Source organism: Micromys minutus (assembly GCF_963924665.1).
Source record: "Micromys minutus genome assembly, chromosome: 27".
NCBI lineage: Eukaryota > Metazoa > Chordata > Mammalia > Rodentia > Muridae > Micromys > Micromys minutus.
The window spans coordinates 15,381,815-15,401,241 of record NC_137962.1 but is presented as its reverse complement, the minus strand read 5'-3'; the positions used below and the strand labels follow the sequence as shown (position 1 = coordinate 15,401,241).

Sequence of the window (19,427 nt, the reverse complement as noted above, 5' to 3'; positions counted from 1 at the left end):
AGGCCCGTGGAGAGATGCTGCCAGTGTCAGCAGGGGTGAGTGTGGAGTTTGGTCTTACATAGCATATCAAGTGCATCTCTGTAAGTTTCCTAAGCTGTCTAGGTGAAGAGCAGGTGAACAGCCGTGGACACTTGCGCTTGGTGCAGTATGTCATCAGGTCTGTCATTTCAGTTTGGCCACAGTGAAGGATGGACAACCCATCTCAGCTTAGCATATGCAGCTCCAGGAAGGTGTTCTGTCTTTGTTCCCTGGGTGCTCCCAGCAGATAGCTCCAAGGCCTGGCCTTAGTCCCCACTGTCCTTTATCCCCTGACCACAGGGTGAGCCACAGAGAGAAGTGGGAAAGGAGACAGACACTTGAAGGCCCTCAATGTTCAGTTCAGGAGAAGGATCAAAGGCCCCATGTCCCCTGCCCACTAATTGGGCCATCTCACCTGCTTACCTCTGCCGTCACACAGGAGGACTTGCTATTTCAAGTGTCCCTTCGGCTGTCTTCACGTCAGACTCAGCTTACTCTCACAGCAGCTCCCAGAGGTGGCATCTGCCTCGCCTTTCTTGCCTTAGTATCCTGTGGCGCGTTAATAAAGCACGTAGATACTCTCCGGTGTCTCTGAGCTCCTGGTGGGATGACCTGGATAGCCTGTTCTTAGAAAGCCAGGAGCCAAGGGCCGAGAAGGAGATCTGTCTACAGACTGGGGGTTTCCTCCTTTAGAGAAGAGGGTATGGGCTGGGGGAGAAATTCCCATCGGAATGACTTGGAGTTAATTAAAAAAAAAAAAAAAAAAAAAAATATATATATATATATATATATATATATATATATATATATACCTGTAACTTTTCTGAGGTGATTTACTGCATTAGAAAGTAATCGCCTGACTTGCCAACTCCTTCTATAACAGCCCCCAGTTTTGTGCGTTTGTCACAACGGAGCCTCAGCTTCTGAGTGTAAAGGGCATCTAGGCTGCTTCTGAAGTGTGTTCCTGTGCGAGCGGTCCCAGTACACTGCCAGTGTCTTCCCTTCTTCCCCCCTCACTCTTCGCCCTGTCATCTCTGTGATTTCAGGTCTGCACACTCCCTGCAGCCCTCTGCCGGTGACGAGAGAGCCACCAACGTGTCTGTTCAGCTTTACAACGGAGAAACTCAGCAGCTGGCCGTCACCTTGGAGAACATTGGACTGGAGCCTCTGGAGCAGCTGGAGGTCACCTCAAAGCTTCTCACCACCAAGGGTAGGTGCAACGGGGACTGTCTGTGTGCTGTGCAGAGGACACACTATAGAGAACTGAAGCTGGTCACCCAAAGTGCAACCGAGCCACCAGGAAATGTGACGACTCTTTCCATAGTGCCCCTGGGCGCCAAGTCCTTCCCCTGGTTCTTGGAACTTAAGTAAGCCAGTTATGGGACCTTTGTTGATGCTTGAAGAAATTGTTTGTGTTTGTGAGTGACAGAAAGCTGCAGTCCATAGGACGGAACTCTTAAAAACAGCATTATTATTAATTATTTGTCTTTTGCAATGTATTTCTATTCACTCCAACTCTTCCTAGATCCAACCCCACCTTCAACCCACCCAGATTTTTGTCGTCTTGTTCACTTTAAACTCATTGAGTCTAATCTCTTCTGTCTGTACATTATTGGGTGTGTGGCCTTCATCTGGAAAATGATCAGCCTACAAAGGGCAACAAGCACTCTAAGAAAATGGGCTGCCTTCTTTCAGCAGCTGTCAGTTGCCAATATCTCTATGGCTGGGGTGGGACTTTCTGTCCATCTCTCCACAGGTCTTCTGCATGCTGTCACAGTCACTGTGAGTTCCTGTGTGCTGTCACAGTCACTGTGAGTTCCTGTGTGTAGAAAACAGTTTCCTTGTAGTCATCCTCCACCTCTGCTTCTTAGAACCTTTCCACCTTCTCTTCCCCACTGATCTCTCAGCTCCCCGAGAAGGGAGTGTGATATAGAAGCCCTCTTCGGGGCTTAGTGCTCCGAAGTCTCTCATTCTTCCTGCCTTGACCCGTTGTGGTCCTTGTGTTAGTCAGTACTGCTATCTGTCGAGGACTGAGAAGCACACTGATCTGTCAGCATCACAAAAGCATCAGCCATCTGTTTAACATGCCCATTTAGCAGAATAATAGGATTAGTGTTAGGTTCTCCCTAAGCCCTGTCTAGCCATAGGTTCTTGTCCCTGACAGTGGTGACAGACATGGGTTTTCTCTTGTGGAACAGGTCTTAAATTCAATCATAAAGTGTTTGGTTGCTTCCTTGACATGGATGCCAACGTTGCAGTAATAGGCTAATAATGCACTAAGGCCCGCTGTTATTGTAGCTTACAAGGTTCATAGCTGGGTCAGACTGATGATCTCTTCTCTCCTCTGATAATGTATACAACGTCTTTCATCATGAAAGCTAGTCAGCTGGGATGAAGCTTCCAGGTCAGCACCAGGTAGATTTCTTTATATTTTATGACTCAGGTATGTGATGTCTTTAGGAATAGGGTTTCCTATGGTGAAACCTTTTATATCCCCTGTAACTTACCTTGTCTTCCCAATTTGAAACTGGAAAATATCTTTTGTTTCCTAAAATAAACCCAGGTGATAATCATGTGACTGGTTTTACTCAGATCCTGTGTTCTTTCTGAAACACAGTCCTGTGTGCCTCTCTCTTTCAAAGGAAACATTGGCTGCCATTAAGAGTATAACCCCAGGCCGGCCATGGTGACACACATCTTTAATCCCAACAGTTGGGAGGCAGAGGAAGGTGGATCTCTATAATTTCTAGGCCAGCCTTTTCTACACAGTGAGTTCCAAATAGCCAGAGCTATGTAGTGAGACCCTGTCTCAAAAAATCCATAAATAACAACAAAGAACCCCATCCCAAACCCACAATTCCCTGTTATAAACATTACACTTAACCCTTTAGGCTGTTGGATCAGCCATTCCTCTCCTGGACTCAGCTGTCTTCTCTATCCTATCTCTACCCCCTGAAAACCTTCCCTACACTGGGGTGTTAGGTTTCCCCTGTCGTGTGAGAGTACTCTTGGCTGACTCTCTCCAGCTGGGCTCTGACAGCCAAACAGTGGTGGATAGAGCTTGGGGACTCATGGGAGAGTTGGAAGGACTGAGGGCCTGAATGTGGGTAGAAACTCCACAGGAAGACCCAGAGTCAACCATCCTGGGCCTCTGGGACTCTCAAGAGACTGAACCACCAACCCAAGGACAGACATGGGCTGGACCTGGGATCTCCGAACAGATGTAGCAGATGTGCTCCTCAGTCTTCATGTGGGTCCTGAACAACTGGAGCAGGAGCTATCCCATACGCTGTTGACTGTGGGATGTGTTCTTCTAGCTGGGCTGCCTTGTCTGGCTTCAGTGGGGGAGGATGTGCCTAGCCCCACAGAGACTTGATGTGCCAGGGGAGGGGATACCTATGGGGGCTTCCCCCCTGTCAGAGGAGAAGGGAGGAAGTGAGGAAGAGATTGTGGGAGGGGTGACTGGGAATGGGGGCAGTGGTCATAAATAAATAAATAAATAAATACATACATACACACATACATACATAAATACATACATATCACATCCCCCAAACCAACCAACCAACTAACCAAAAACCAAAACCCCAAGCCAACCAATCACCCCTCCCCAAAAGTAAAAACAAACAAACAAAAAAAACAGTGACTAGGTTTTTTGTTATTAGTTTTATTTCAAGGGATTGGATATTGCATGCATATCTGTGTACCACGTGTATGCCTGGTGCCTAGGAGGTTCAGAAGGAGGTGTTGTAGGTTCCCCTGTTGTCTGGAACTGGAATTGTGGATGGTTGTAGGCATATGTGTGGGTGCCAGAAACTGAACCCAGATCCTGTACAAGAGCAGTCAGTGCTCTCAGCTGCTCCAATACTTCACTTTTAATTTTCATCGTCAGAAGGAAGTTTTATTTCAGAACCCCATATACATGTGGGTGCTTCTCCAGGCCCTATTCTCAGCTCTGCTGTCCTTCTTCCTTATCACAGGGGAGGAGGACATGCAGACGTGTAACGCCAGGCATCGTGTAACCATTTCCGAAGCAAAGCAGTTACAATCGAAAGATTAAAGCCATCATTCATTTTTTAATTACCGTCCCAAGCAGCGGTACATTTACATGTAGAATTAAATTAATGAAAACAGGCCATCTGCTTTCAAAATATACAGAGGGAACAATCCCTGCGGCTTGCTTCTGCAGTGCAGCAAAGCTTTCAGTATCAGCAGATGACCCGCCTGATGTGAGGAGCTGGGGAACTGGCTGTGGCCTGGGGCCAGGAGTTGGTTGAGCGGGGTTGGGGGCTGAGATGCAGCCGTGCCTAATAAGAAGCCTCTGGTCCTGCAGGCGTGCTGTCTTTATTGGCAGTCCTGTGCATCCTGCTTCTTTAATGTCCAACTGTGAAATTTTGCCTTCTCTGGGTCCCCATGCTACTCTCCTTGCTCTGAGGTAGCTTCGTTCTCTTCCTTAAGAGTAGCAACAGCCATTCCTGGCCCCTATCTCCCAGTAGCAGATGGATGGCTTCTCATGCTCAGGTCAGGGTAAGGATCGGGCCTTTCACTGCTGTGGCTTCCATACAGGAGAGCTGGTGTGTAGTGACAATAAGTGTGAGCATGGGAGTGGGATATTCTGGGGACTGTGAGTCATGCAGGACCTGGAAACCCTCAGGAGGCAGGCTGGAGGGAGCATGCATGCACCACGTGCACTCCTGTTTGTAAGTCCTCTGCATACCTTTGTCTTTGTAGGACCACACTTGCTTACCTGGAGCCTAGCATTGCAGGAGCCAGGCCCTTGGTCTGCTTTTGTCTGTCTGTGATGCCCGGAAGATAACGGGGAGCCCATTTATAACCACCATCTCTGCCTGTGTTCCTTTCTAGCCAAGCCCACTGCCTCCAGCCATTAGCCTTTTGAGCTGTCTTTCTACTCTTGGCTCTTCTGTCCTGAGATGTGCATCACAGGCCCTGTGAAAAGGGCCTTTTGTTTCCTGAGTGTGTGGTGAGGGTCAGGGATGTAAGGGATGTGTAACCTTTCTTGGGCCTACATTGTCTTTTGGGCTTTAGTGGGTCTAGGGTCCTTGTTCACAGGTTCCGACCATCCAGATGTAGTGTAGCTGCCCTGTTTGAAGACAAGGGTTATCTCACTTCTGATACACTCTTCTGATCCCGACTCACTTGTCACAGAATCTTCCTAGGTTGTTAAAGGTTTTACGATCTTTGCTTAAAGTGCCACTGATTCATTATGATGAAGAAAAAAATCAGGAAATATGTATTTTTTTTTTTTTTTTTTTTGCAGATGGCGTAAGAATTCTCAGAATACCATATATACAAATTTGATGTAGACCAGGGTTGTAGCTCCATGGCTCCGTGGGTTTGATCCCCAGCACCACAAAACATAGAACACAACAAAACAAAACAGGTTTGAACACAGCACATGAATACACATCCTAGCCAGCTTTTTTCTTTTTCACTTTAAAATTCATTTGTGTGTGTGTGTGTGTATGTGTGTGTGTGTGTGTGTACACCTGCAAGTGTGTGGATGAGTGTGTAGTGTGTTTGTACCTATGGAGGCCAGAAGGGAAGACCAGGTACCCTGGCCAGAGTCATTGGCAGCTGTAAGCAACTTGATACTGGTGCTGGTAGCCAAACCCTCATCCCCTGTAAAAGCAACAAGTGCTCTTGACCACTGAACTAATCTACAGGTTCTTTTTTTTTAATTAAAATTTTTTATTTTTGTGCACATATAATGTGCATATGTCTGTATTTATATATATGTGCATATGGACATGTGTTCATGTGGGCACAGGTGTGATGGGTCAGAGGACAACCTCAAGTGTTGGTTCTAGCCTTCCTTCCACTCTTACATTGTCTGCTATTGTGTACACTGTGCTAGCTGGCCTGTGAGCTTCTAAGAACTCTCTGCCTGCCTCCCACCTCGGTGCCTGTCTCCCACCTCGGTGCCTGTCTCCCATCTCGGTGCCTGCCTCCCACCTTGGTGCCTGCCTCCTACCTCGGTGCCTGCCTCCCACCTCCCTGCCTGCCTCCCACCTCCATGCCTGCCTCCCACCTCCATGCCTGCCTCCCACCTCCATGCCTGCCTCTCACCTCCCTGCCTGCCTCCCACCTGAGTGCCTGCCTTCCCACCTGAGTGCCTGCCTCCCACCTGAGTGCCTGCCTTCCCACCTGAGTGCCTGCCTCCCACCTCCATGCCTGCCTCCCACCTCCCTGCCTGCCTCCCACCTCCCTGCCTGCCTCCCACCTGAGTGCCTGCCTTCCACCTGAGTGCCTGCCTCCCACCTCCATGCCTGCCTCCCACCTCCCTGCCTGCCTCCCACCTGAGTGCCTGCCTTCCCACCTGAGTGCCTGCCTCCCACCTCCCTGCCTGCCTCCCACCTCCGTGCCTGCCTCCCACCTCCCTGCCTGCCTCCCACCTCCCTGCCTGCCTCCCACCTTTGTGTCCGCCTCCCGCTGCTCTGCAGGAACACCAGGGTTATATGCACGCATGCTACCGCGCCTGGCTTTGCATGGGCTCTGCAGATTTGCACTGAGGTCCCCATGCTTTGTGGCACATGTTTTTCTCATAGAGTCATCTCCCTGGCACAGTTTCTTCACTCTTTGAATTTATTTTTTTTTTCATGCAGCATCAACTTATTTATTTCTTATTGCCAAGTTTTATGACAAATTATTTAAAAGTAGAGGCCAGTTTCTAGTTCCCAAGTAATGCTTAAGCACCCAAGTCAAATATGTGGAAATTCCTGCTAATGTTCAGCATTATTTTAATGTGTCTGCTTTATAATGCAGAGCATAAATAGCATATCAAATCGTGTCAAGCAACATATGTTTGTAATTTAGAAGTAGTTACTAAGACAGTCAAAAGGCAGAATTTAGTTTAAATTCAGGGATGAGCCACGTTTATCACCTAGACTCTTAGACTTATCAAAATCGAAAACCCAGAATCCTGATTCTTTGAATACTTATTTTTTTAACATTAACAAAAACATCTCCACATGCCATCTCCTGACATCACATCTGATGCTTTAATCGTAAATACAAAGGTAGCCTAGTTTCCTGTAATACTTTAAACAGTCAGAAGTTAATAAAATTATCAGTTCACTTTTACTTAAGCCAAACGTGCTTATACTTAATCTCACTCTTTCCCATCTTTGAAGCTCTGATGTGTTGAGTTATGTTGACTAATCATCCATGAACAATCCTTGTGACACTTAGTAAACACTACAGCCACAAACAGATGGCACTTCCAGGACAAACAGAACCGGACAGTCCCTTCCACGCTCTTATCACGGAGCTTGGACTGCTCGGCCATGCCGTCCAGGTGACCGCTGACATTCTTTAGTTCACAAGTGCAAGGACACCTGCCTATGTAACTTTAAAAATTGACCTTCACAGAGGAAAATTTAGAAGCTCCATACAATAGATTGCTTTCTAAAATATACAAGAATTCCATTCTGCCATGCCGACGCTGCAGTAGACATGCATGCTGGGAGTCGGATATCAGGAAGTCTCTGTTGGGCCTTGGTGGGTGAGATGCTGTGTCCCCTGCATAGCGCAGTGTTCTTGCCATAAGAAGCTGCTCAGATGGTAAAGGTTTAGAGCAGTGTCTGTTCCGTTCTCAGTGTGAAATTCCCGGCTTCACTGCTACACTAAGTGAAGCCCCAGCGCTGAGATCATGAGCACCATTCCAGACGTTGCAGCGGGGACCAGCAAGGGGTGCAGACTGTGTGACCGACTTCCATCATGTGTTGCTCCTAAAATGCAGACCACCCTGTTCGACCTTGAAAAACCCCTTTGGTCATTCCATTCTGCAGCCAGTAATGCAGGGAAGAGATGGAAACAGAAAGGCGCACTTGTAGAGCATGAAATCAGTGTCGTCTCCAGTGCCCGAGCCACTCAGCTTCTGTGATGCTGTGGCCACAGAGCCTTCTTTTCACTCTGAATTACCCCTGGGCTGTGTCTTAGAAGTACTTTTGTCATTTGGCACCAGAAGGAAATCAGCTGTTCCCTACACATGGGTTTGCTCGTCACTTTAATCTGTAGAACTTCATACAGAAGTCAGTAGTGCATTAAGTTACCTCTCAAATAAGCCACATGCTTGGTAAGGAAGGGCAGGGCTGCACGCAGGGCTGCTCATGGAACTTGGTTATTGGCTTTCAGTTGTGCGGGGCATGGGGTGTGGGCGGTTGCTCCCACTCTCCCCATGGGATCCCCTGTTGGAGCGTGTGGGTGACAGTCCAGCTTGTGCACTTTCCCCACTCTGGTTGATCCTCCTCACTGTTGACTGACGTGCCCTTTGTTCAGCAAGGCAGTTTAGTGATCTCCTCTGGGTACTCTCTCTTCTCAAGTTTCCAGAGCAGATGCCCACATCTTGGGAGTAGCCGAAGCCTGGCCTGGTACCTCTCAGGCAAGCAGTGGCCACCACCATGACAGTGTATAATGTGTGCATGGTCGGCCAGGTCTAGTGACCCACGCAAGGGCTTGTCAGGCAGACTTCAGAAAAGCCATTGCGTGTGCCACACTTGAGGCAGGCAAGAGTCTGTACAGGTTTTCTGGCTCGAGCTCTTTTTCCTAAGGTGGTGGTCCTCCCTCCTTGTCTTTAGAAAGTAAATTTCTAGGATGGTGAAATTGAACACTTCTGGGTGTGTAAGACAGTATGGAGCCTTGAAACAACAGCAGTGGGAAGTAGAGAAGAACAGCTCCTCCACCAAGGAGCGGAGCGGGCAGCCCTCCCCCGACCCCTGTTCCTGTCCACGTGGAACCTGGGGCCAGAACAGTCACAGGACCCAGAAGTCATACAGACGTCAGTCACCCCACTGATTTCCTGTCTTTTAGGCCCAGCTCGTGTTTGAGTCGTTAAGCTATTTTTATACAATTACTGTTTTTAACATTATGGCCTCGCAGGGTGAGGTTTTAAAAATCAATATTGTAGGCCGGTTTCGGCTTCGTGTCATCAGGGAGCCGAGTGTCATGGGAAGTGAGGAGGGCCCTGCGTGCCTGCTGCTTGTGGGTAGATGTGTTACTGAGAGCAGGCTGCAGGCTGCCATTCAGTGTGGGCAAGCAGGAAGCCCCCAAGGTCGGACTAGCCTTAGCCGACAGAGTCCCACCTGATTGGGTTTCAAGCGTCCTTGCTCTGGTGGCGGCCTTCCCTCACATTTGAGATGGTTCTGTGCCACTCGTCTGCTTGTGGTGACACAGGAGGAGGCAGCGGGCAAAGCCCGGCACTGTCATGTGCTCGGGGAACAGGAGTGCTTCCCACAGGCTGCTGCTGTCACTGCTGTCTGAGGAAACACCACTTTGCTTGCTGCCTTCCCCAGCATCTCTTAGCCCAGTACTCAGCTGTTGTCGTCAATTTACGGTGCTAAGGATCAAACTTAGACCCTTGACCATGCAAAGCATGCATTTTATCACTGAGGTCCACACATCTGTTCATTCTGTTTCCTGATCTTTACCACCTTCTTTCTCTCTCTCTCTCTCTCTCTCTCTCTCTCTCTCTCTCTCTCTCTCTGTGTGTGTGTGTGTGTGTGTGTGTGTTGCTAGTGTTGGGCCCAGGACCGACAAGTGCTCTAACCCTAGGATACACTCCTAACACCTTCATTCCTTCTTTCTTATTATTATTGAGACATAGTCTTATTCTACTATCCAGACTAGCCTAGAACTCACGACATAGCCCAGGCTAGCCTCATTTGGCAATCCTCCTGCTGTCAGCCTCCCGTGCCTGGTGTCAGGGGGTGTTAGTGTGAACCATTATACCTGGCTAACCCTTTTGCTTTATTTCAGCTTGGGGGACTTCTTTTGGATTTACCTGTTACTTGCTGCAGACCTGTTTGTTTCTTTGTTTCTGGTTTACGTATGATCTTTATCTGGTACCTCCTGTATCTTGGATGTTGTGCTTTAGGGAGCAGGTTGGCACCAAGGAGCTTGCAGTGTGGCAGCACAGTGGACTGTGAGCAGGCACATCATGTCACAAAAGCAGAGGCCATAGGGAAATCTCACTCTTGCCTTTTCTGCTGCCTCTGCTGGGTGCCTGTCTGTTCTCTGTCTACCAGTTTCTCTTCTCACCCAGCTCCTCAAGCCTGTGTCAAGCAGCATGTTCCCACCTTGGCTCATGTTGTTCTCGGGGGTCCCATGTGAGTCTGACCCAGGCCTCCACCTGCCTGTCTTTGAACACATCCCCCGTGAATCTTGCAGACCCCTGATGCCTTCCTGGATCCACAGCTCTGGCCCCCATTCCTGATTACAGTGCTTGTTACCTTTTGCTGAGGATTTTCCCAGCCCCTTCCAGAAGGACTGGACATGCTGTTCCCACCATACCTGGCAGCTTACACTTACCTTGCTTGATTTTCTGTTCTTCAACAGTCAGCCATTTATTTACATTCGGTGCAGAGGCTGCGCCAGCACATGAATAATGCATGGGTTCTGTCCTCGGGAGCTCACAGTTCAGCATGGGAGTCAGGCATGTGTTCACTGAGCTTAGGCTGAATACCCTGTGTTGTTTTAGCTCCGTGTGACTGACCACAGAGAATAGACCTGCAGCTGTGCTTGCTCGGGAGATGTCAAAACTCACAAATGACTCAAAGACGTTCAGCCTGGTGCCCACTTGCACACCGACAGGATGGCACTGTTGTTTTGTCTAGTTTGGCATTTTAATAGCAAATTCTAGGGTCATGTGGGAGAGGTCTGCAATACAAGCTGATCTCTAGACAGGGTGACATGCCTCGCAAACCGTGTGGTTGGCTCACTGGGGGATGCAGATTGGAAGGAAATGAGATGGTGGGGCACAGAAGTTAGGGTTGGAGAAGCCTTTATGTTACATTTCCAGGTCGTTTGCATACTTGGTGTGTTGTGTCTCTGCCAGGAAGCTGAAATGAGGAAACGAGCCCACCACTGAAGGCTGAAGTCGGCACCATTTCCCAGGCTTTGTGTAGCATTCAACAAGTGAACATAGGGGGGAGCCCACTGCGCAGCTGCTGGTGGGAGCCTGGCTATCCCCGTTTCTGTTGCCTGAAGTATGAAAGTTGGTGGGGACCTATTCAGACAGGAACCATGTGGACTCGGTCACACGGTCTAAGGTCTCCTGTTCATGGATGCACCTGTTGCAGTGCGCACAGGCTGTGTCCTCAGACAGTGCCCAGCCAGGGTGTGAAAGCCCCGGGACCTTTATAGTTCATTTAAACACAACTGTGATCTCAGAGGACACCCTTTTAAGAAACAAAAAGCCACCTACAAAAGGCACCAAGCAGACAAGAGGACTGTGTTTATAGTGTTCCGAGGTGTTCCCTCTGCCTTGTTAGTTATACGTCCTGATCAAGAGGATGGACGGTTGGGAGAACTGGGACTCTAAGAGGATAGTGACTTAATTTTAGTTCTAGGTACTTTAATCAGCAGACAACTGTCAAACCTGTTTGTGGAGTAACATGTCGTCAGGAGCATTTAGAAACCCTTCTGCTTTTGTCCAATCCTGTTCCCTATCAGGTCCTTATCCTTTCCAGAGCAGAGGCCACGTCTTCCTCATTTCTGTGTCCCCTGAGCCAAGGCTGTCCATTTCTGTGTGCTGACAGTTCATCAGTTGAGTGGGTTGGGTGTAGTGGTTTGGAGCCGCTTTTATGTCCTACACCTAAGTGCTTTCCAGGTTCTAGGCCACTGTACTGAGATGTTACATAGTCTCAAAATTCAACTCTGGTCCCATCTACTGACAGGCCCTCTTGGGAGTGACAGAGGATGTGTGACTACTCATTCAAAGATCTGAGGGGATGTGTGTTGGGGTACAAGTTCAGGGCTATGACCTCAGAGCTCACAGGCTTGATATATATATATATATATATATATACACCTACCTACCTTCTATGGGGTTCTCCTAGGGTATCCCCTGAGCTTCAGTTTTAATGCTAGTTAGGTTTCTGTCTCAGGTAAGGGGAGAGGGTACAGTAAAGTGGAAAGGGCATTGTTCTCACCTGGTATTGCTCTGAGTTTTCTTGTCCATCTTCTCCCTCCCCCCCTTCTTCTTCCTCCCCATCCCCCCAACCCCCCCCACCCGTCTTTCTGTTTGAGATGGTATCATGTAGCTTTGCAGCACCTCATGGTTTTCTGATTCTTGAAGGCCTTGGCCCTTTGATCATCCACCATGCAGTGCCCGGCTTTTCGTTCGCCTTTGTTTCTCCTGGGGGACAGGTACGCCTCCTCACTTCTATCTTCTCATTGCAGAGAAGCTGTACGGTGACTTCTTGAGCTGGAAATTGGAAGAAACGCTGGCCCAGTTCCCCCTGCAGCCCGGGAAGGTGGCTACTTTCACCATCAACATCAAGGCGAAGCTGGACTTCTCTTCCCAGGAGAATCTTCTCCAGGACCTGAGTGATGGTGAGCTTGCCCAAGGCACACATTTGTCATTAGCTCCAGTTGCCCGGATCTGTGGCCATGCTGTTAGTAGTGAGTTACTGTGTGTATCTGAAGGAATGAGTCTGCATTTCAGCAAAATGGTTTCTTAATCCACACCCCCCCCCCCACCATTTTGTTGTCATTTGCAGGGAGGTCAACTGAAATGTGTGGAATGTAAGCATTGCCAGTTTTCAGTGTAACTGCAGCTTCTGTGCTAAGGTGTTCCCTCAGAGCCTGTGGCTTGTCTAGCAATTTGGGACAGTGGGAATTTCTCACAGCGTGAGCTCAGACTGACTAGACCTGGTAGATTCCTTACACCAAGTTACGAAGCCTGGCTCCAGACACTGGGGGCCTGGTTGGGTGTATGAATTTGTTCAGGCTACTGTTGCAAAGATCCTGGATGACGTGGCTCATACCAGCCCCTTGCTCTTTATGGACCTGAGGCCTGACGTCAGGGTTTTGGGCTCTTTCCTTGGTCCATAGATGGCCATCTTCTGGCTGTGACCACACATCGTGGAGAGAGTATCTCTCATGCTCCTTTCCTCTTTGTAAAAAGGCTGCTCCCCTGGATGACGTCCCTGGCTTTATGATTTATTACCCACTGCCACCTGCTCATGTAATGCCTTTAATACAGTTGTTTTGGGTAGAAGGGCTTCAGCATGGGGATTTTGGAAGAAGTCACAGATACTCAGTCCTCAACGTGATTGCTACTAGGAATGGTGGACTCTGACCCCAGAACTTGGATGGCTGCCTGAAGTCTGTGTCTGCAGCTCCTAACTTGTGAGTGGTCACAGTCCTATCTCTAGGGCCACGAGGAATTGGGACTGTAAGAGTTCTCAGCATCTTTTACAGGAATGAGTGATTGGGATCCTAAAGCTTGCTTTAGTTAGGAGGACCCTGTAGGTGAAATCAAAGGCATGAGCCCCAAATTCCCAAGGGTGGTAGCAGGTACAGTGGTCCAGAGGCTATATGTCTTTTATATCTGTTTCTCTGGAAATGGACTTTTCACTCCTCTGTGTATGTGCTTGCATGTGCACATGTGTATATCTGTGCACACACATGCACATACATATGTATATACAAGACCAGAGCAGAACTTCAGGTGACCTCCTCTTTCTCTCTCTGCCTTGGTCTCCTGAGAAAGAGTCTCTCATTGGAACTGAATGTTGCCATGTTAGCAACTTGATCTCTGATGTCCTCCTGCCTCTGCCTTCAATGCTAGAACTGAAGCTAGAACTGGGCTGGGATTGGGACTCAGGTTGTCATGTTTACACGGCAAGACTCTCACCCACAGAGCCATCTCCTCAGCCCTGGGACTCTGTTTTGAGGTCAGTCTCTTCCAGCATCTCTGCATATTAATATTCTTGTGTTAGATGAGAGCAAGCAGAAGATGAGTTACGAGTTTATTCTTCTCTCGTGGGAAATTACCATCATATCTTGCCTTCTGTGAGCAGTCTCCAGCTTCCTGGCCCCGGCCCATGACTACCCGCCTGCTTCTACAGGGCCTCTGCAACTATACTGGCTTACCCAGTGGCCCTGCTCCCAGCTTTGCATGACCTGAATTGTATTGTCCTTGTAGGCTGGGCATCATCTTGCAGCAGGGCCTACGTCGCTGCATCTACCTGGGCAGAGACAGTTCCCACTCTTCTCTCCCTTCTTACCCTGTCTGTCACCCACTCATCTTCTGTCTCTCTGCTTTGGAATAGGAACCAAAGGCCTTGACTTCTTCAGCCCTGCATCTTGGCTGTGAAGGGGTCAAGGGTGTTTCCTCATGGTGGGGTTCCTGGTTGTACTTGTGTTTATTCTTGTGAAGACTGTCCCCCAAAAGACATCTTTAAGGAACTGCTGATGCTCTCAAGTCCATGTGTGGAGTATATAGAAATTAGCTGCCTTGTGGTTTTGTTGATACAGTCGATATGTAAAAATTCACCTTGTTACTCTGTCTTGGCTCAGGTCACCTTAACAAAATACCATAGACAGCATTCACCATAGACATTTCTTCTAGTCGGCGGCTTGGAAATTCACATCAGGGTTCCAGAAGATTTGGTTCCTGGTGAGGGTTTTCTTCCTGGGCTGCAGACATTTATCTTCCTGATGTGTCCCCTGGCACTGGAGATGAGAACTCTGCTGTGTATCTCATGCTGGGAGGCCACTGCTTCCACCAGGACTTCATGTCCTATAGCCTCAGTAAGCAGTAAGGACTTTGGCTGGGAGCTGAGTCTATTGTTCCCTTCCTGAAGTTTGCCCCCCCGGGTTGAAATGCCATTTCTGAAATTCTGTAATAGTCCCTTTATATCATTATGGAGGGCAGGAAAATAAATACTGGATATGCTAGAAATGGAAAAAGCCCAGCGGATTTAACATATCATGACATGAAAAATATTAGATATCATGTAGGGGACCAGGAGAACCCACTTTGGGCTGGGGGTGTAGCTCAGTACAGAGAACTTGTCCAGAGGGCAGAGAGTCACAGGCTTGATTTTTAGAGTCACCACCTAAGCCAAATCTGATGGATTGGCCTTTTCTCTATTTTTTGTCTTTTTGTAACTTGCTTCACCCCAGAGTTTCTCAGTCTGTAGACAGAGGGTTATCTATAGTCAACTTTTCCCCCCAAAGGGAAGGAATTCAGAGTGAATGTTACTTAGCCCCGAGACTCCATTCAGATCCCTAGCGCTGGTGTGTTTTCTCAGACGTAGTCTCTGGAATCCACCCAGCAATGTCTTCTACCTGAGACTCACAGTAGGGCACTGGAGTGGCCCTCTGCCACTGTCCACTGGTGTCAGGTTGCCACTTGGGAGGAGAAAGGCCTCTTGGTGGAAACTCCTTGTGTTTTGCTGGTTTCCTGAATTTACTTGTCTCACAGATTATTCCTGTTCACCATAGGGTAAGGCAGGTTGGAATTTATCATTTGGGAAAACTGCTTTGATCTCATAAAATAGAATTAAATCAGCACCAGAATTATGGTTTCCTAGGGGTTTATAAATGTGGGCTGACTTAATACCTGGTCAGTTAGATGTAGCAACACAGTTATCAACAAGGCCACATCTTTTGTCAATGCCTGTCAGTGGCTGCTCAGGCTGTTTACACAGCAGTCATAGAACAGGGCAGAGACCCTTACCCAGCAAGTAGGACATATGACACTCTGTTGAGTTCTGAGAAGTTACCTGGATATCATTCAGCCTTTGTTTGAAGACAGCTATGAATTTGTAGCTTATTTGATACCCATGGGAGCTGGGAAAGGAATCCCTGTGGCTCCTAACTGGACTGTCTCAGAAACTTGGAATGGGACTGTTTCTTTCTCAGGCCTGAGCTTGCATTAGCCATGGCTACTGAAATTAGATGCCACTTTGTGAGCTTACAGCAGTATAGCTGTTGCATGGTTGGGATACTGGGTTTGGCATGGGCTACAGACAGATGGGAAGAGGCATATTAGCTCTTGAACACGATCCGATAGTTCTGCGTGTGGATGCTGGGCTTTCCGGATGGTGATTGCTGCTGTTACTCATTTGCTTTTTAGCGGGCTGGAGCTACTAGGGATTGACTGTAGTAAGGCCTGTGCATGTTAGGTAAGAGTTGCCTCACTGAGGACTATATCCCTAGTCATTGAACAACATTCTCTTTAAAAATTTTGAGACAAGGGCTCACTAAGTTGCCTAGGCAGGTGTGCTTGACTTTGTGATTCCTCTGCCTCAGCTACCCAAGTTACTGTGGCTATAGGCTTGTGCCATCGTATCTGTTTCTGTTTAAAATTTCCAACAATTCTCTAAGTAAGTTTTATCACAATTCCTGATTTCGTAAAGGGAATCAGGAAAGCTATTCCTTGTCAGCGGAGGCAGAGGAAATGCAGTAGTCAAAGGCTTTGTGTAATTTTTTATTGTGTCTCAGTTCTCAGACAGTGGGGAAATTGGATGTGTACACATATTAGGCAATGCTGTTGTTTCAGTGACAGGGGCATTGAAAGCGATAATGAGGCAACAGCAGAATGAACCATGTCCTAGGAAGCACATTCAGAACTACTACAGGTAGAGTAATTATGCTTACATTTTCTTTCATATGGTTTAGGGCAGAAAAGGTATGAATAGAGAAAGTAAACGCATCAGATTATTGAATAATAGTGCTTCTGATGAAGGGGCTATGGTTCTTTATTTTCATCTTGCAGCTTTTCTGTAGGTTTGGTATTTAAACAAACAGACAAACAAAAACCAAAAACCAAACCAACACAACAACAACAAAAACCCAACCAAACAAAAGCAGAGAGGAAAAGTTGCTGCCGCAGAGTACTGCTTTGGTTGATTATGTCTTGATTTTTAAAGTAAATTCTCAGAGCCAGTGGCCTCCTGAGTGTGGATTCTGGGGCAGCATTTATCTTCCTCCAGGGTAGAAGTCAACCTTACAACCAGACAATACTTTACAACAACCAGAGATTTCTGATTTCTTGGAATGTTATGTTTACAATGGAGTGAATGGATGGTGGTCAGCTGTCTTGGTTATTGTGTGTCTCTAGGTTGCCTAATAAAGGAGACCAAACAAATACAGGGGAGCCAAATACCCTTAGGCAAAATGTGTAGCTAAAGCATATGTCAGGGTTCCTTGGAGACTCCAAAACATGAGCAAGTGCATCCAAACCAATAGCAGCTGAGAGGTTTCAGTATCACATGAGAGGAAATGGGAACTTGGTAGCTGACAGTGACAGACCAGCCGGCCCTAAATAGCCTGAGGCCATTTGTTTGGTCAGAGCCAGAATAGCAACTGGAACATGTTATGTACAGGGCTCTTGTGTATTCCAGGAGCATATGAGTGCAAAGTTCTTCCAGAATAGGAATGAGAGCCCAACTAAGTAGATGCTGTAGGAATTGATATGGGGTAGCATAATGAAGGACTAGAAAGACATGGCTGCTGTATGTAGTCACCATGTTGAATGTGAACTTTCATGGCCAGAACACCACAGAGCACAGAAAAAAGGGTATGTTTTCCAGAGTCAGGGCAGCTTGGAACTATCTCTCCTAATGGTCACTGTCAACCAGCTCAGTAAAGATGGCCAACAGGAAGGATCAAGGTCAAGTCCTATGCAGTGTGACAGAGGAATCCCAGGGAGCTGAGCATGCCAGTATATCGTGCAGTGTGTTGGGGTACACAGTGAAGAAGGTTTGTAAAGTCCTTTCAATTTAGTCAAAAGACACCAAGACACAATTCAAGTTGTAGAGGAACATAATTCCACGTTAGAAAAATCTCAGCATTGGGAATAGAAAGAATGTAGGAGGGAGCTCAAAACTCAAGCAAAGCTTTTTGTCTTGGGTGAGTGATGGCGACTCAGAGACAAAGAGGAGGAAAGCTGAGGAGGGGAAATGAGAGAAGACAAAGAAGACCCAGCACAGGTGTGCACACAGCCTTGTGGATCACCATGAGATGCAAGAGTAGAAGGGCCACAGGCTCTTAACCAGATTGCAAGAAAACTTCCTAAAGTGAAAGTAAATCCTTGACGTCTTTATTGAACAGTAGTATACTGTATGCGTGAGAACACTGACCCAGGGAGCCCGAGACGCTCTAACACAATTACTAGACTTCAGACCAAAATGCTAAGTGATTTATGAAATAATGGAAATCTGATTATCACTGGAGGTTTTGACAGAGGCAGAATCTGCCCAAACCAGACAGAACAACATGTTTTTATACTCTCACGTAATTAAATGGAAGCCAGGATTTTCAGGTCCAGAGCCTCCAGTCTCAGCAATCAAGAGTCAAGATCAATTGCTAAGATACAGTAAATTAAGTATTATGCTCTCGATATCTTCTCGAAGCTTCTGAAGATTTGGAGGGCTGGCAACACAGCTAGAGAGAGAGTGTCACAAAGGCTGTGAGTCTCAAGCACCAGGATCCAGGAGGTGTTAGAAGAGAGAGTGTACATGTCCTATGTCATGGGCATGGGCTCTAGCAGTATGCACACACTATGCTGGTCTAAAAAGCGGTGGTGGGGGGAGGACAATGTGTCTTCAAGTGCTTTTTAAGCTGATGTCAGTAATTGTACTATTAAGGTTAACACTGGGATCAATAACTCCTAAGAGTATATTATGTGTGAGGGTGCATGTGTGTATGAACTCATGTAAAGACCAGAGGATAATCTTGGGTATTATTTCTGAGGTGCCATCCACTTTTGCTTTTATTTTTTTGAGACAAGATCTCACTATGTGCCTTTTGTTGGCCTGAAACTTGAATAAACCAAGCTGGCCTCGGACTCATAGATATTCACCCTCCTCTGCCTCCTGAGAGCTGGAATAAAGATGTGTACCACAATGCCTGGCTCATCCACCTTTTTTTGAGGCAGGGTCTTTCACTGACCTGAAATACCAAATAGACTAGGGTGACTGGTCATTGAGATTACAATACATACTGTCTTATCTAGGTTTGTGTTCCTGTAATAAAGCTGATCAAAACTGACTCAGGGTGGCAGGACTTAAGCTCAACAGTTAAGAGCACTAGCTGCTCTTTCAGTGGACCCAGGTTCAATTCCCAGCACCCACATGATGCCTCATTACCATCAGTAACTCCAGGTCTAGGGGATCTGATTCCTTTTCCTGGCATTCACAGGCACTAGGTATGGATGTGTTAAACATATGAGCAAGCAAAATATTCATACACTTAATTAAAACAAAAGCAACCAACCAACAAACAGACAAATAAACAAAACAAAAAACAATCCCCACCCAAAAAATAACCCCAGAAAATCTCAGGGAGGAAAGGGTTTATTTTACCTCACAGAATACAGACCATCATCAATAGAAGTCAGGGCAGGGACTCAAGATAGGAACCTCGAGGCAGGAGCTGAAGCAGAGACCATGGAAGGATGCTTCTTACTGGCTCCAGCTTGCTTTCTCATCTACTCCAGAATCGCTGCCCAAAGCTGGTACAGCAAGAGTGAGCTAAGCCCTCTCCATAACCCATCAGTCAAGAAAATGCCCCACAGGCTCATCTACAGGCCAGTCTGATGGGGGCATGTTTTCATTTGAGGCGTCACCTTCCCAGATGACTTTAGCTTGTGTTAA

The 19,427-nt window shown here is 47.4% G+C and overlaps 1 protein-coding gene across 7 annotated transcripts in view; it reads left to right on the top strand.

The window, feature by feature from the left end:
• The window catches only part of TRAPPC9 (trafficking protein particle complex subunit 9), a 427,690-nt gene that overhangs the window by 99,379 nt on the left and 308,884 nt on the right, over positions 1 to 19,427 (top strand). For all 7 annotated transcript variants that reach the window (XM_080939655.1, XM_080939654.1, XM_080939652.1 and 4 more), the window contains 2 exons: positions 1,065 to 1,228; positions 12,217 to 12,369. In XM_080939655.1, coding sequence (XP_080795781.1) covers positions 1,065 to 1,228; positions 12,217 to 12,369 — 317 coding nt within the window. The remainder of the gene's footprint in view (positions 1 to 1,064; positions 1,229 to 12,216; positions 12,370 to 19,427) is intronic.